We start from the raw sequence: 18,571 nt of genomic DNA, 5'->3' as shown, positions 1-18,571 counted from the left end.
AGGCAATGTTGTTCTGGTGGTCTTTCCCCCACTAAATTTACTTTATTTGCTTCATCTTCTTGAGAAAAATGAATGTATATTTAGGAACTAGCACCATAAAAAATGGTTTTATCCCCATGTTATACTTGGCATATCAGCTAGCACCTTCTTCCTTCTCTTCTATAACTTCACATTTTTTCTTGGTCTCAGGCCCAGGTCTTTCACCTAACAAGCAACAACTTGGTCTTCATCCAAGAAAATGGGCTAGATTTAGTCTCCATTTTACAAAAGAAAATAAGCAATGAAATTTCTATATTACCTATAAAAATTTACCAAATTAGAAGAAGAGACAAGAATTTTGGCATAAATAAGAACAAGTAACTCTTGGATATACTTTCTAGAATGTTTTCATTCAATGATTACAGAAGTAAGACTGGACGTAATCATAGCCATCTGTAAAATGCTTTTAGGATTTTAGAAACTTCAAATACTGATTTTTCTATGAGTGGTATGGTTTTTTTCTTTTTTGTTTTTTTTTTTTTCACTCAGACCCAAAGTATCAACACTCACTAGGTGAACTCCTGTTAATGAAAAATAGAACATCATCGTAGACTATGACTAGTATTTTCACTAAAATAGATTATGTCAATGCATATTGAAAGATGCATTTTCTTTGGCCTACAGAATGTAATTTAGATTTTTCAGTATCAAATAAAATATTTACAAGGAGAGTTCTCTAGACTTTGATTTATAGACAGCCACATTGTGCACTTGAGCATTAACCATAGCACACTTCTCAATGAACCAGACTTTATTCAATGTTTCCACAATTCCTTTAAAAATATTCTCTACAGATATATCCCTACTTATTTAAAAGTGGTATCACAAATGTCAACTGTTCAAGGAAGCCATCACCAGAATTTCAAATGTTCCTAATTGCATTGTTAACTATTACTTACTGCATTTAAAAAAAAAATAAACTATGCTAATAACCCTGTATCAGTTTACAATTTCTGAGTGATAATTTGTTACCAACTCAGTGCTATAAAACATCACTTATTCCACAGTCACATAGGTCAGAAAAACCAAGTAGGGTTGGTTGGAATCTATCCTTAGGGTCTCAAAAATCCAAAGTGATCATTTGACCTGGAGTAGTTTCTTGTCTGAAAAGTATGCAGAAGAATCCATTTCCAAAATGTCCAGGTTGTTTGTAGAAGGTTGCTCAGAGGTTGCTCTGAGCTCTCACAATTGTCTGTCTGCTGTTTGCACAAGTCCCCCTACATCTTCAAAGCCAGGACTGAACATGCCAAACCTTTCTCATAATTTATATTTCTCTGCCTTTCCCTCATACTACCAGCCAGGGAAAACTTGTTTTAACTGTTTCTTGTGATTAAGTTAAGCACAAACATGTACTCTCCTCATCTTAAGGTCAACTAATTTGTAAACTCAATAATTTCTGCAGAATTTCTTTTGGCCATGTCATGTAACAACAACAGGAGTAATTTGCTATTCAAGGTTTTTTATCATTCCATATAAAATAAAGTGCTGATTTTTCCAGTTCTTTAAAGTGTGACAATGGTGCTTTAATAGGGATTGCATTAAATCTGTAGATTGCTTTTGGTAGTATGGACACTCATAATACCCAAGATTGAAACAGCCCAAGGGCCCATTGACCCATAAATGGATTAACAAATTGTGGTATATGTACACCATGGAATATTATGCAGCCATAAAAATGGAGATTTCACATCTTTTGTGTTTACCTAGATGGATCTGAAACATAGTCTTCTTAGTAAAGTATCTCAAGAATGGGGAAGAAAGTATCCAATGTATTCAATACTACTATGAAATAAATATATAACCACCTACACACTCATACGAATGGCAAAATGTAACTATAGTCCAGAAAGTAGAAGGGAAGAGGAGACAGAGGGGAGTGGTGGGAGAATATGAGAGTAGAAAGGGTATTTGGGGGGACCTCACCTAGTGTGCATGATGCAATGGTACATTTCAAAACTATTAAGAAATGAGTATAATTGTGATGGATGTGTTACTTAGTTCAATGTAAGCATTTCACATCGTATATTGAAGCAGTACCCTGAACCCATAAATGCATCAATGTACAAAGTTATGATTTAATAAAAAATAATTTTTAAAAATTTAAAAAAGGAAAAAAGAAAAAAGAAAAACTGGACTTAAGTGGTACTATAGAACTGGACTTAAGTGCGCCTCACAGACATTTACAGAACATTTTACCCCCAAACCATTGAATAGAGACATTGTACTAGTCTCCATGACTGATCACATTTTAGGCTACAAATATGGCTCTGAAAATCAAACAATATTTTTGAAATAATACCATGTATCTTCTCAGACCACAGTGGAATAAAACTTGAAATTGATTCCAAAAGAAGCACCTAATTCAACACAAAGTCATAGAGAGTAAACAACCTGTTGCTGAAGAATTAATGGATTTATGATGAAATTAAGATGGAAAATAAAAGATTCCTTGAATGATTAACAAATAGGACACAGCTTTCAAAATATAATGTGATACAGCAATAGTAGTCTTCAAGGGAAATTTCACATCCTTAAATGCCTGCAACTAAAAGATCACACATAAACGATCTAATGACACCTCTAAAGGAATTATGAAAGGAAAAGCAGGCAGGGTGTGGTTGCTCATCCTAGCACTAGGGGTGGCCAAGGCTGGTGGATCACTTGAGGTCAGGACTTCCACACCAGTCTGAGCAAGAGCTAGACCCTGTCTCTAAAAACAGCCAGATGTTGTAGCATGTATCTGTAGTCCTAGCTACTTGGGAGGCTGAGGCAAGAGGATGGCTCTTGCCCAAGAGTTTGAAGTTGCTGTGAGCTATGATGCCACAGAACTCTGCACAGGGTGACAAAGGGAGACTTTGTCTCAAGAAAAAAATATGCATCTATAAATTTTCAATAAAGTTCTTTTTTAACTCTCCTTTCCTTGATAACGTCTATCCTGTGTGTTCCAGATACCTCTTTGTTGCAAAGGCTGTAGATGAGAGGGTTCAGAATGGGGGCCAAAATGGTGTAGAAGGATGACACCATCATTGTCCTGGTCTGGTGTATGGATTGAGCTGGTCTCATTTTCATGAACATCCAGCTACAATAGAATCTTATAAACAAGGTAAACATTTAGAGATCAAAGAGAACCCCTTCTGCTGTCTTTAAAAGCTTTGCTGCAATGTGCCATTTTTGGAGACTAAAGAGATTTGTTCTGTCACTGTGAGTAAAGGTACAACTTTGTGAAATACCTGGCCCAGACAGGTCAAGATAGGCAGAACCCAAGATGTAGTTGTGCCGGGTAGGGGGTACTTCCAGAAATGAGCCTGGAGAAGTATAGAGAATAAGTTATATAGTGTTTCTAATGAAAGATATATCAAATAAGTGTTTTAAACTGTGAAGGTATATAGTAATGATCAGTGATTTTACATGAGAAAGTCTGTTGGATGTTAATACGTCACACTTTGGATGGGGTAAGTCTGTCAGTATGGAGAATAGGGAGCAAATATCTGTAGCCTCCAGGGGAGTGAGGGTTAGGCAATGATAGAGTGGAAATAAAATTGATCAGAAAATCATTGTAAAAGGCTATCAATCATTGTCTCTACCCCCATTTTAAAAAACATGCCCCTAAAAATCATATTATAAAGGATTTTTTTCTAGAGTTTTAAATTAACTATACCCAAAAGTCAATCCAAATCAAGACTCACTTTCATTGATTTCTTTGTTTTTGAGACAGAGCCTCACTCTAGTCACCCTGGGTAGAGTGCCATGGCATCATCAAAGCTCATAGCAACCTCGAACTCCTAGGCTTGAACAATCCTCTTTCTTTAGTTTTGTGTTTTATTTTTTATTTTTTTTTTGAATGGAGATGTAGTTTCACTCTTGCTCAAACTGGTCTCAAACTACCGAGCTCAAGCAATCCACCCACCTCGGGCTACCAGAGTGCTAGGTTTACATGCATGAACCAGACTAAGAGTCTGAGCAAGAGTAAGACCCCAATGTTAAAAACTGACTTAAAATAAATGGTAGTAAAAAAGACAAAGATGGTCATTATATAATGGTAAAGGGAGCACCTAACAGGAAGACATAACCTTTATAAGTATGTATGACTAATACAGGAGAACCCAGATTTATAAACCAAACCCTACTGTGGGAGGTAGATAGGTTGACAACTCAGTGGGGAACCCCACCTCAATCCTGGGGTATCCAGGGGAAAGTCCAAAGATGTGGCTCATCAAAACCACAGAAGATGCAAAGAGACTAGCAGCACACAGACAGTCCTGACTAGGCCTATGCCTTAGAGAGTCACCATGTGGGAGGGATTAAGTTCTTTCAACTTTTGATATGTAGTTAGATTAGGAAAACTGGTTTAATTCCCTTACAGGGATAAATCTATTTTCTCATTCTACCCTTCTAAATACACCTTCAGCTGCCTGGTCTGTTGGCAATCCCTTACCATTTACGCAGCTTCTCACTCTTTCCAGTCTTCCTGGGGACTTGGGATTCTTTCACTCCTATATTTGGGCATTTTTACATTTTCCATATGTACCTTTTTTATAAATCAATAAAAGTCTTCTCAAGAGGCCAGAGAGGGGATGCATTAGGGGGGACGTTAATGTAAGCCTTCTCCAGGCATTCTCAGACCTTGCAAGTTTTAAACTCAGCATATCTTCAGCACAGTTTTTACCAGTCGGCCTTCAAACCAGGTAGGGGTTTCCATGGAAAGACCCCTGACACCCTACTACATCTAAGCAAAATTGCAGGAAGCATCATAATTGCCAGGGAGTTGAACTTTCCATGAATATAACTAGACAGATCATTTAAGAGAAAACTAGCAAAAAATGCTGGATTTAAATGGGACTCTAGAACAAATAGGTTAAACAGACATTAACAATGTTTTCCCCAACTTCTACTGAATATCTATTTTTCTCATCAGTACATGGAACATTCTCCAAGATTGACCATATCTTGGACCACAAAACATGTCTCAACAAATTGAGAAAAATAGAAATCATGCCATTTATCTTCTGAGAGCACAGTGGAATAAAACTAGAAATCAGGTGCAAGAAACACTGAATTCTACATAAATGCATAGAAATTAAACAATCTGATGCTGGACAATTATTGGATCAATAATAAAATTAAGATAGAAATCAAAAGATTTCTCATACTGAATGATAAATGGGACACAAGCTATCAAAATCTATGAGATTCGAGAAGGGCCCAAGGCCAGAGTTGGAACGCGACCGCCCCGGAATAGGTATCTTGAAGCCTTCGAAATCTGTGTGCTGGTGGAAGGTCTGGGACAAGTTTAAGAAGAGACAGAACCTAAATTGGTAATAAATCAATAAGAAACATGTTTACATTCACTCAGTGAAAAGTATCATGTCTAAGCTCAACATTTATCGGAGCCACACATGGACATCTCTCCCTCCTCCACTAAGAGCAGAAAATGAAAAAAATCCCAGGAACGAGTGTCATTCAAGGACGTATGTGTGGACTTCACCCAGGAAGAGTGGTCTCTTCTGGATTCTACTCAGAAGGTACTATACAGAGATGTAATCCTGGAAAATTACGGCAACCTTGTCTCCGTAGGGCATTGTGTTACTAAGCCAGAAGTGATCTTCAAGATAGAGCAAGGAGAAGAGCCCTGGATCTTAGAGAAAGGATTCCCAAGCCAGTGCTACCCAGAAAGGAAATGGAAACTTGATGACCTGTTAGAGAGCAGCCAGGAAAATCAAGATGAACATTTTTGGGAGCGTATATTCACCAGTGACAAGATAGTAAGCATAGAAAGTGGTGATACAGGAAGGAAAACTTTCAATTTCTGCACGGACTCTGTTTCTTCAAGAAATTTTCCTTATCAAATATGTGACTCATGTGAAATGAGTTTAAAAAACTCACTTCAGGCTTGATTATTAGTAGAAAGAACTATTCCAGAAAGAAGCCTGATAGATTTAATGTATGTGAGAAATTGCTCCTTAATTTTAGGGATGAGAAAATTCCTATTGGTGAGAAATCTTACAAATATGATCAAAAAAAGAATGTCTTTAATCATCACCAGGATCTTTCTCAGTCAATTTTTGACCATTCTTTTGGGTATAATGAAAATGGACAAAGCCTCACTGAGGAGGCATCCTTTTTTACAAATAAGAGATCTCAGATAGGAGAGACATTCTGTAAATACAATGAATGTGGAAGAACCTTCATTGAAAGTTTAAAGTTCAACTTATCTCAGAGAGCTCATTTAGAAGTGGAGCCATATGAATGCGATATTTGTGGGAAGTCCTTCTGTATGGATTTAAGATTTGAACATGAGAGAGGTCTTACAGGGATCAGTCCTTATGAGTATAATCAATATGGGGAAATCTTCTGTGGCAATTCAGCTTTCGTTATCCATCAGGGAGCTTACACAAAGAAGATTCCCAATGAATATAAAGTGAGTGACAAAACTTGGGGAAAGTCAACTCTCTTTAAACATCAGTTAGTACACATGGGGGAAAAACCGTATAATTACAATGAAAATAGGAATAATTTTAGTAAGAAATCACATCTCACTCAGCTTCGGAGAGGTCACTTAGGAGAAAAGACCTTTGAATGTGGTGAATGTGGGAAAACCTTTTGGGAGAAGTCAAACCTCACTCAGCATCAGAGAACACACACAGGAGAGAAGCCCTATGAATGTACTGAATGTGGAAAAGCCTTTTGCCAGAAACCACACCTTATCAACCATCAGTGAACACACACAGGAGAAAAACCTTATGAATGTAAGCAATGCGGAAAAACATTCTGTGTGAAGTTGAACCTCACTGAACACCAGAGAACACACACAGGGGAGAAACCTTATGAATGTAATGCATGTGGAAAATCCTTCTGCCACAGATCAGCCCTAACTGTCCATCAGAGAACACACACAGGGGAAAAACCTTTTATATGTAGTGAATGTGGAAAATCCTTTTGTGTGAAGTCAAATCTCATTGTACATCAAAGAACTCACACAGGGGAAAAACCCTATAAATGTAATGAATGTGGGAAAACCTTCTGTGAAAAATCAGCTCTCACTAAACATGAGAGAACTCACACAGGAGAGAAGCCCTATGAGTGTGATACATGTGGGAAGACCTTTAGTCAGAGCTCAGTACTCACCAAACATCAAAGAATTCATGCAAGGGTGAAAGCTCTTTCTATATCCTGAATGTTTGTTTAGAAGCCTTCATTCACCTGTCAAGTTTGTTGGACAATTACAAAAAAATGAATTTAGAAGAAAGCCAAAGAATGCCACAAATTACTAGAAAGTGGTATCTCATTTGTATATGTGAAAGCTTTTAAGTAAAATTAAAACTTTTCATTAGAAAATTTGTATTAATGGGAAATCTATTAAGTATTGTGGTGAAATATTTATCTAGAATTTGTGTTATTTAGTGTCATATTCCAGATGTGCTACAAAAATTTTATTGTAAATTTAAGGGACAGTTTTCACTTATACCCATATTTACAGTGGAATCTAAAGCTAAAAGTTGAATGATAGCAGCATTCAGCACATGTGAGGAGTCCCTGATGTTTGTAGACATTATATAAGTGTGCTTATATAATAGAAATTTGGGGTGTGTTTGATTTGTATATTGTAGCTCAACATGGTTGTGAGGAGAAAATACTTAACAGTTAGTTTGGTAACTATTATGGTATGTGTTAATATTTTCCACACTAAATGACATTTAGTGTCTTTATAAGTTGATATAATTGTGTGTGTAGATATGTATGTGTATATATATGTATGTATATGTAAATATATTTGTACCCACATACTTAAATATAGTAATGTGCTAGTTTCACCTCATACTGACTTAAAAGTGCTGCTGATTTTTAAATTTGGGGGAATTTTGTGAGCCAGTTATTAAATACAGTCATTATTTAAAATGATATAAACTTACAACTTATTTATGTTAAAAACAAAGTTACTAAATATCCAACACTCATTACTTCCAAATTATTTTGCTACATTTCACTTTTACCTTTGTGGTTATTCATAGTATTGAATATGTATGGCGAAAATACTATATCCTGGTTTGCCACTGAATATCTCTTCTTGATTCAGTGCTATCCTGTTGTTAGTTTGGTGGTGGTATTTACACTATGGAAATTGGCAAAATCTGAATGTCAAGATCTTTATTTTCTCAGAGAACCTGTTGTCAAATATTTACCAGCATTCCACTGTGTGTATATAAAAATATATGTTATATGATATGTTAATAGCTGGTTTAAAGTACAAACTACATGGCTATAGCCATTATTGCTGAGTTGCCTCTTCAGTAAAGAAGCCAAAAAATGTTTTTGTGAGGTTTTTAACTACCTCTGAATGATTCCTATTCTAAATGCTACGCTCTTTTTAGCTTGGCCAGTATATGTTTTAAGTGAAATATTATTTCACAATGAACCATATCACATCCTCTGTTCCCTGGCATATACAAATAAGTATGACCTTCTTTATATAACTACCACTTCAATAAAGAAGCCAAACAGTATTTTTTTTCTGAGGTTTTTCAACTACCTCTGGGTCAATTGATAATGTAAGTGCTATTAATAAGAATGATATTTACATAAATTATGCAAGGGTTAACATTAGTTATAAACAGTAATACTCTGTACTCTACATATAAAAAGTGGTGGTATATAATGAAATGTCCTTTTCATACTCTTGGAACTTCAGTGTGCATCTATTTAGGCATGATATATGTAACCCTAGTTCAATGTAACTCAGAAACTATGTATTTGTATTTAGTATTATAGAATGTCACATAGTGGCTCTACCTCCTTTGTCCTGTTGTTTCCCACACTTCCTTGGAATATGTTGGTCAACAGTGTTGTGTCTTCCTTGCTGAGCTAAGTTTTATATTTTTGTCCATTCTTCCCCCAGATGATTTAGGGGGTAGATTAAATTAGTCAAAGCTAAAGCTAATCATGGAAATTCCAGTTTTTTTCTTTTTTAAGTAGTCTGTTGCCCATGTTTGAGTTCCATGGAGTCAGCTTAGCTTACAGCAAGTTCAAACTCCTAGGCTTAAGAGATCTCCTGCCTCAGCTTCCTGAATAGCTGGGGCTACATGCATATGTTGCCATGCTGGGCTAGTTTTTTCTATTTTTAGTAGAGGCAGGGTCTCTCTCTTTTTTTTTTTTTTTTGAGACAGTCTCACTATGTCACCCTCAGTAGAGTGCAGTGGCATCCCAGCTCACAGCAACCTCAAACTCTCGGGCTTAAGCGATTCTCTTGCCTCAGCCTCCCAAGTAGCTGGGACTACAGGCGCTTGCCACAACGCCCGGCTATTTTTATTTTATTTTATTTTTTGTTGCAGTTGTTTAGCTGGCCCAGGCCGGTGCCACCTTCAGTGTATGTGGCTGGTGCCATAACCACTGTGCCATAGGCTCTGAGCCATACCACCCTGAATGCACCTGATCTCGGAAGCTAAACAGGGTCATGCCTGGTTAGTACTTGGGTGGGAGTGTCTCACTTTTGCTCAGGCTGGTCTCAAACTCCTGGGTTGAAGGGGTCCTCCCACTTTGGCCTGCCAAGAGTGCTAGGATTGCAGGCATGAGCCACTGGGCAAGGCCTGGAAATTCCATTCTAATGCTTTTGTTGGGATGCACATGTAAGCAATTAGATGTCAGGAAATATTTGCAATACTTCTGGGTAAGATCTCCCTGATAAAAAAAAAGAAAAAACAAAAAACATTGTCATGACATGAGAAGAGATTGTCACTCTTCTGCTGGACTTTTTCATGTCTGTATGTGATGTTGGCTTTTACTGACAGTGCACCGGGTAGGAAAAGCTGGCTCAGGTAACATCACTGAGCTGCTCAGCTCTTTGCACCTGCTCTCTACTGGGATTTTGTGTAACCTGCGATAATAACTGTTTCTTATTCATTCTTAGGGCTGATACTTACAGCTGAAAGCATTCCAGCTGACACAGATGAACATGTCTAAGTGTTAATGTTCTGTACATAGATTTTGAGGGAAGAATTCTTTAAAAAGTTGATATAGGGGATTGTTGTTTATATCAGCAATGGTTCTTTCTGGTGGACAGCAGAATTCTCCAGCTAAACAGATTTTAATGTCAGACTTACTGCAGTGGTGTCTGCCACCAACAAGAGATATTGAAAGACCTAGAGACTAGCATTAGCAAGAAGCCATCATCATTCTGAGGCCTTGAGGGGCAAGGATGGAAGCAATGTTACCTGAGCCCAGCAAGAGCTGCTGTCTTGGAGGAGCGGCCAGTGTGTCAGAGACTGTCCCTATCAGAATTGTGGCACCAAATTGCCTGTGCCTCCCTTTGGTGAACCCAACTAGGTGCAACTGCAAGAGAGCCCAGGTGGGTACAAAGAAAGGTGGAAAGAGAATCTGGGTAGAGTACATGGAGAATAAGCAACACAGTGTTTTTCATTTCTGTAAATTCCTGTGTAGAATGCTCAGTATTAGAAATAAAGTTATTCTGCTAGCTGAAAAAAAAAAAATCTATGAGATTCGGTAAAAACATTTTTTAAATTGTTCTTTTTATGAAAATAGTCTTAAGAAAAAATCCATAGCCTTAAATACCGAACCACAAAAGACAGATCCCACATTAGCAATCTAATGACACATCTCAAGGAACCATAAAGGGAAGAGCACAACAAACACAAAACTAGCAACAGGAAAACAACAACAAACAAACAAACAAAAAATAGAACTAACCAAAAATAGAAAATAAACAAGAGAAGGATCACTGAAAAAAAAAGTTGGATTTTTTAAAAGATAAACAAAATTGATATACTTCTCTCTAAATTAACCAGAAATACAAGAGAAAGAACCCAAATGACCTCAATTAGAAAGGAAAATGGGCTCCTGGAACTTAATGGGTAGGGCCATGGCCACATACACCAAGGCTGGTGGGTTTGAACCCCACCCAGGCTTAGTAAAACAGCAATGAAAACAACAACCAAAAAAGATAGCCACAGGCAATGTGGCAGGTGTCTTTAGTCCCAGTTACTAGGAAAGCTGAGGCAACAGAATTGCTTAAGCCCAAGAGTTTGAGGTTACTATGAGCTGTGAAAACTGAAAATCAGCTTGGCAACTATAGCCCAGTGGGTAGGGCCCTGGCCACATACACTGGGGCTGACAAGTTAGAACCCAGGCCAGGTCTGCCAAACAACAATGACAACTACAACAAAAAAGAAAAATTAGCAGGGCATTGTTGCCTGTAGTCCCAGCTACTCAGAGGCTGAGGCAAGAGAATCACGTAAGCCCAGGATTTTGATGTTACTGTGAGCTGTGATGCCATGGCACTCTACCTAATGAGACTCTGTCTCAAAAAAATTAATAAATAAAAACTGAAAATTGATATGCACATAATGTCAGAAATGTAGAGGAAATGGAGATTGCCAGGAACCAGCCTAGCAAAGTTATTAGGAAAACCTGGGAGTAGACCAGTGTGGGATGGAAAAGAGAGACAGAAAATAGCAAGATCAGGAGGACCTTTCCTCAATAGGAAAGGTGACCTCAGCTTTATTGCAGTTCCTCAAAACTGGCAGTCCTTGCCTCCCAGGAGGTCGGGTCCCAACAGGAGAAATTCCCAGAAATATAAAACTGCCCAAGATTCAACCAGCAAGAAATAGAACTCCTGAAAAGAACAATAATGAGCAGTGAGATTAAAGCAGTAATACCATGTTTTCCAAAAAATAAAAGCCCCAGATGACATGAATTCATGGCAGATATTTAGCAGATCTATAAAAAACAAAAGCTGGCACACGTACAGTAAAAATTATCCCAAGGCAGGAATCCTTCTCAAATTATCCTGTGAAGCCAGTATCACCTTCATACCAAAACCAGAAAAGGACATAATACTAAAAGAAAACTACAAACCAATATCCTCTATGAATATACAAGAAAATTTATCAATAAAATACTAGCAACCTAAAATCAATAGCATGTCAAAAAATGACCCACTATAACCAAGTAGGCTTTATACCAGGAATGCGAAGATAGTTCAACATACATAAATCAATTAATGGGATTCACTATATAAGCTGGAGAAAAACAAAGATCATATGAGGATCTCAATGTTTGCACAAAAGCATTAAACATACTTCAGCACCTTTTATTGATAATATGCCTCATATTAATAGGCATAGAAGAAATATATGCCAAAATTATGCATGTAAAGCCTTCCGTGACAAACTCACAGTCAACATCAATCTGAAGGGGAAATACTGAAAGTTTCCCACTAAGAAATATAATAAAACAAGGGTGTCCACTGTCACTACTTCTATTAAACATAGTGCTGGAAGGCCTCGCTGGAGAAATCAGGCAAGATGAAAAAAGTAAATTAGGAGGGAGGAGCAAGATGGCGGCTGAGTAACAGCTTCCCTGCAACTGGGCATGGTGAGTCTGGGGACAAAAGACTCCAAGCATCTCTGGCTGGTGGGATCTGCCTATAATCATCCCTTTGAGGATAGAGGGAGTCACCAAGTGACTTCTGGACCCCAGGAGGAGGACAAAAACAGTGGAAAACTGGCAAGTGGTTGCATGTGTTCGATTGGTCTAATCCCGCCGGCAGCCATAAGTACAAGCAGCAATGAGACTGCAAACTGGAAAGGCCTTACCTGTGAACTGTTTCGGTGTTTTTGGACTTGGCACTCAGTTGAACTGCCTTGGGGAGAGCTTGAGCAGGAGTGCAGAGAACTTTGGGCATTCTCTAGGGCCCCAGACTGAGCCACTGAGCCGGACGGAGCTAAAAGTATTCAGCTGTGGGATGCAGGGAGCCATTGTGAGAGAACTGCCCTGGTAAGCTTCACCCTCAGGGTCGTAGAGCAAGGATTGAGTGGGAGCTAGTAACCTAGGGACTGAACAGCCTAAAGGTGGGGACTGAGCTGCCTTACAGACTTAACCACCAGGGGCAGAGTGAGACTGGTTTTGGCACACTGGAGCCTCAGGCTATTGGCCTGGGTAGAATGCTGTGGCATCACAGCTCATAGCAACCTGAAACTCCTGGGCTTGGCACGGTCTAGACCTCCATAAGAGCTGTGCTGCGACCCCCGACCCACGCCCACTGGGCTTCTGCATGCCTTGACCAGGAACTGCGGGAGCCACGCAACCCTGTGTCCTCCCTCCTGTACCCTCCCTGCCTCCACACTGGCCCACTCCTCTGGCCAGGAACTCTGGTAGCCATTTGCCCTCCAGAGCCCTCCCTGCTTCTGCACAGAGCCCTTCCCCTGGCCAGAGACTGCTGGAGCCTTGATCTCTCTGTGCCAAACTCACTGGGCGCTAGGCACTCCCAGAACTGTGCTCACCACCTCCCACCCTGTTGCTGGATCCGGGTGTGTCAAACTCTGGAGCTGCTTCCATGACCAGAACTCCCTGGCTGGGGGCAGCCCCAGAGGAACTACACAGGGTCACTCCCTACAAAGACCCAGCAACAATAGAGTGATCCCGCTGGGGTCTAATCTTGGAGAGACACCTCCCCAACTCTGAGGACTGCCAGAGGCAATGGTGAAAAATAATCATGAGGCGAAATCAACAGAAAAACTCTGGCAATATGAATAATCAGAGTTGATCAACTCCCCCAAGGATCAATGGGGCAGACACAGCACAAGATCCCATGCACAAACAAATAGCTGAGATGTCAGAAATCGAATTCAGAATCTGGATAGCAAATAACATCAAATTAGAATTCCAAGCAGTAACCCAAAATATATCTCAAGAATTCAATGAATTCAAAGACCAAATGACCAAAGATTTTGATACATTGAGACAAGAAGTTGCATCCCTCAAAGATCTGAGAAACACATTAGAATCCCTCAGTAACAGAATGGAGCAAGCAGAAGAAAGGATTTCTGACATTGAAGACAAGCTTTTGAATGCTCCCAAACTCTCAAAAAGGAAGAGAAATTGAGGGCAAAAACAGATCACTCTCTCAGAGAGCTCTGGGATAATTTGAAGAAAATCAATATTAGTCTTATAGGGATCCCCAAAAGTGACGAAGTGGCTTCACAATACACAGTCTGTTCTCCATGAGATGATGAAGGAGAACTTTCCAGGCATGCCAAGAGATTCTGAAATTCAGATAGTAGACAGTTTCAGAACTCCAGCATGACTCAATCCAAATAAGACATCCCCCAGACACATCATAATCAATTTCACTAAAGTTAATATGAAGAAGAAAATTCTGAAAGCTGCCAGATGAAAGAAAACCATTATCTACAAGGGGAAGAATATTAGAATAACTGCAGATCTCTCTGCTGAAACCTTTCAAGCTAGAAGAGGATAGTCATTGACTTTTAATCTCCTAAAACAAAATAACTTTCAACCCAGGATCCTGTATCCAGCTAAACTGATTTTCATTTATGATGAAGAAATTAAATACTTCAATGACATTCACATGTTGAAGAAATTTGCTATAGCTAAACCAGCTCTCCAGGGTATTCTCAGACCTATCCTTCATAATGACCAGCATAATTCTCCACCACAAAAGAAAACCCACCCAGAAAATTTTGATCAAATTCCAACTTCCACAGTCGCAAAAGGATTAAAAATGTCCACCAGACTCTTGAAAGGCTTATCAATATTCTCAATCAATGTGAATGGTTTAAATTGTCCTCTAAAGAGGCACAGGTTCGCTGACTGGATACAAAGACTCAAGCCAGACATCTGCTGCATACAAGAATTGCATCTTACCTCAACCCAGGATCCTGTATCCAGGGAGACAGGGGATGTGGCTTCAGAATATCAGGGAGTGAGCCCTATTGTTCAGAGTAAAGTCTCTAATCTCATCAATCAGAAATGACAAAGACGAAATAACAATAGACTCCTCAGTAATTCAAAAAATCCTTAATGAATATTACAAGAAACTTTATTCTCAGAAATATGACAATCTGAAGGAAATTGACCAATACTTGGAAGCATGTCACCTTCCAAGCCTTAGCCAGAATCACGTGGAAATTTTGAACAGGCCCATATCGAGTTCAGAAATAGCATCAACCATACAAAACATCCCTAAAAAGAAAAGCCAGGACCAGATGGCTTCACATCAGAGTTCTACCAAAGCTTTAAAGAGGAATTAGTACCTATATTATTCAACCTGTTCCAAAATGTAGAAAAAGAAGGAAGACTACCCAACACTTCTATGAAGCATACATCACCCTAATCCCCAAACCAGGAAAAGACCCAACAAGAAAAGAAAATATCACTAATGAATATAGAAGCAAAAATATTCAACAGGATCCTAACAAACAGAATCCAGCAACACATCAAACAAATTATACATCATGACCAAGTTGGTTTTATCCCAGGGTTTCAAGGCTGGTTCAATATCCATAAATCAATAAGTATAATTCAGCACATAAACAAATTAAAAAACAAAGACCATATGATTCTCTCAATTGACGCAGAAAAACCTTTTGATAATATCCAGCATCCTTCATGATCAGAACACTTAAGAAAATTGGTATAGAAGGGACATTTCTTAAACTGATAGAGGCCATCTACAGCAAACCCACAGCCAATATCGTATTGAATGGAGTTAAATTGAAGTCATTTACACTCAGACAAGGCTGCCCATTGTCTCCACTGCTCTTTAACATTGTAATGGAAGTTTTAGCCATTGCCATTAGGGAAGAAAAGGCAATCAAGGGTATCCATATAGGGCCAGAAGAGATCAAACTTTCACTCTTCGCAGATGATATGATTGTATATCTGGAAAACACCAAGGATTCTATAACAAGAGTCTTAGAAGTGAAAGGAATACAGCGGCGTCTCAGGTTACAAAATCAACATTCATAAATTGGTAGCCCTTATATATACCAACAATAGTCAAGTTGAAAAAACAGTTAAGGACTCTATTCCTTTCACAGTAGGGCCAAAGAAGATGAAATATTTGGGAGTTTATCTAACAAAGGACGTGAAAGATCTCTATAAAGAGAACTATGAAACTCTAAGAAAAGAAATAGCTGAAAATGTTAACAAATGGAAAAACATACCATGCTCATGGCTGGGAAGAATCAACATTGTTAAAATGTCCATACTATCCAAAGCAATATACAATTTTAATGCAATCCCTATTAATGCTCCACTGTCATACTTTAAACATCTTGAAAAAACAATACTTCATTTTATATGAAATCAGAAAAAACCTCAAATAGCTAAGACATTACTCAGAAATAAAAACAAAGCAGGAGCAATCACCCTTCCAGTTCTAAGACTGTAGTATAAATTGATAGTGATCAAAACAGCATGGTACTGGCCTTAAAGAAAGATGGAGACTTTACCTCTTTCATGTTTACATGGATGGAGCTGGAACATATCCTTCCTAGTAAAGTATCTCAAGAATGGAAGAAAAAGTATGTAATGTACTCAGCCCTACTATGAAACTAATTTATGGCTTTCACATGAAAGCTATAACCCAGTTATAACCCAAGAATAGAGGGAAGGGGGATAGGGATGGAAGGTAGGAGGGAGGTTGGTGGAGGGAGGGTGATTGGTGGGATTACACCTGTGGTGCATCTTACAAGGTATGTGTGAAATTTCGTAAATGTAGAATGTAAATGTCTTAACACAATAACTAAGAAAATGCCAGGAAGGCTATGTTAACCAGTGTGATGAAAATGTGTCAAACGGTCTATAAAACCAGTGTATGGTGCCCCATGATCGCATTAATATACACAGCTATGATTTAAGCAAAAAAAATAATCATTGCCCACTTATGAGTGATGAGGGCATAAAACCCTCAAAAAATTTAAATACACAACTCCTATGTCTGTGAACAATAGAGAAAGAAATTAAAGCATTACTACATGCTTTAAATGCCTGAGTTTTGTGAATTTGAAAAATATAATGACATACAGGGTGTACCTCAACTACACCTAAACAGTGCACCTGAGGAAACAAAGGATGTGTTTCTCTACTTACAAATTCAAATTTGGAATTAGCCCTCCACATGCAATATTTGGCTGATTTAGTAACACTGTTATAATCACTTTAACATGATGCACAGGCAAATGGTAAAAGACTTTGGAGCCCATTAGAAAAAGTAATGTTATGCTTGCTGGTATGTTCTTTGGATGATTGGTAAAGGGATACTTCCAACAGGATTTCTAGAGTTTTCAAAAATTGGTAGCACAGGGTTTGTGATCAAATACTTCCAATACTTTTTTGCTTTCTAAGTCTACAGAGATAATACCCTGGCTGTGCTTTCCCTCAGGACAGATGAGATTTAAAAGGCTTGCAATTATAAATATGCTTCTTAGCATATACACAAATTTCAATTTCTATAGTGTAATAAATTCATTGCAGTCATTTGATGACATTTGATGCTTATTCTTCTAGCTTTTGTTTATTTTATAAAGGTATAAAATTTTATTTTCTTTTGCTTTTTTTTTGAGACAGAGTCTCACTATGTTGCCCTTGGTAGAGTGCTTTGGTGGCATAGCTCATAGCAACCTATAACTCTAGCACTTAAGCAATTCTCTTGTCTCAGCCTCCCAAGTAGCTGGGACTACAGGCTCCCCCCATAATGCCTGGCTATGTTTGTATTATTGTTGTCACTGTTGTTTAGCAGGCCCAAGGCAAATTCAAACTTGCCTGCCTTGGTGTATGTGGCCAGAGCCCTTACCTCTGAGCTATGGGCACCAAGCCTATTTTATAAAGGTATTTTGATGAAATTAATCTTGGTGATGTGCCGCGCCCACGGCATATAGCCGTAGTGAGGCAGTGCTGTCCGCGTTACAGAACGACGGGAAGGTGGTTTGTGCTCCCCGGAGCTTTGCCCCCAGTGCCCCCAGTATGCACAGCATCAGAAATGTTGCCTAGCATGCTCAGTTACCCGCTTAAGTTTAAAGATTGTGGCGTCTACTCATGTGTTTGTCATCCTGTACCAGAAGTCTGTTTGTTCTGATAAATTGTCAATATGTACTTTCCTAAGAATGAGCACAATGCACTACTAATCCAGATAGAACACAGCCTTGTGAGCTGCTAAACTCAGTGGCACCAACAATGAGCACATAAAGATGTTTTCCCACCAGTGAGCTAAGACGATAAGCCCAAGGACATGAAATACAAATTATCTACATAAGTTACAAAGTCACTGAAACACATCCACCCACCATAAAGTCCTGTTCAGAACATCTTGTTTCACCAATTGTCACGCATAATAAAAATCAATAGGAAAAATAATACTTGTCAAGAAATTTACTCTAAATCAAAATTATAATTATCAATAACAATAAGATCAAATAGTAAATGTAGAATTAGTCAAGCATTAACATAAAGAAGATGTCAAGCTGTTCTAAAAAGATAATAAGAAACTGAGATAGGAGAAAGCGGGCAGAGTTGACTAATAACCGCCACCCTCCGGAAGCGGAACGTTAAAACATAACAATGCATGATAAATCACACTTGTAAACGCAAAGATAACCCGCACACGTAAGCAAAAAGATTGCATTATGTAAGCTCTGTAAAAATGTATAAATACCAACATGTATACCCAATAAATCCACAGCTGCATACTTCACCCGTGGTGTGCCAGACTGTCTTTCCT

The 18,571-nt window shown here is 38.5% G+C and overlaps 1 protein-coding gene and 1 non-coding gene across 2 annotated transcripts; one reads left to right on the top strand and one right to left on the bottom strand.

Moving 5' to 3' along the window:
- Window positions 1-520: 520 nt before the first annotated feature.
- Window positions 521-590, bottom strand: LOC128573213 (small nucleolar RNA SNORD56). Its single transcript, XR_008376371.1, has one exon. It is a non-coding gene; the product is annotated as a small nucleolar RNA SNORD56 (small nucleolar RNA).
- Window positions 591-5,477: 4,887 nt separating this feature from the next.
- On the top strand, window positions 5,478-7,213 carry LOC128572446 (zinc finger protein 248-like; the record flags this gene model as incomplete). Its single annotated transcript, XM_053572511.1, is given in 2 exon segments — window positions 5,478-5,918; window positions 5,921-7,213. Coding segments are annotated over 2 exon segments (1,734 nt in total), but the record flags the coding sequence as incomplete, so codon positions are not given.
- Window positions 7,214-18,571: the final 11,358 nt, after the last annotated feature.

This window comes from Nycticebus coucang, chromosome 20 (genome assembly GCF_027406575.1).
Source record: "Nycticebus coucang isolate mNycCou1 chromosome 20, mNycCou1.pri, whole genome shotgun sequence".
NCBI classification, from domain to species: Eukaryota; Metazoa; Chordata; class Mammalia; order Primates; family Lorisidae; genus Nycticebus; species Nycticebus coucang.
The sequence above is the reverse complement of the archived record's forward strand: the minus strand, read 5'-3'. Positions and strand labels throughout refer to the sequence as shown.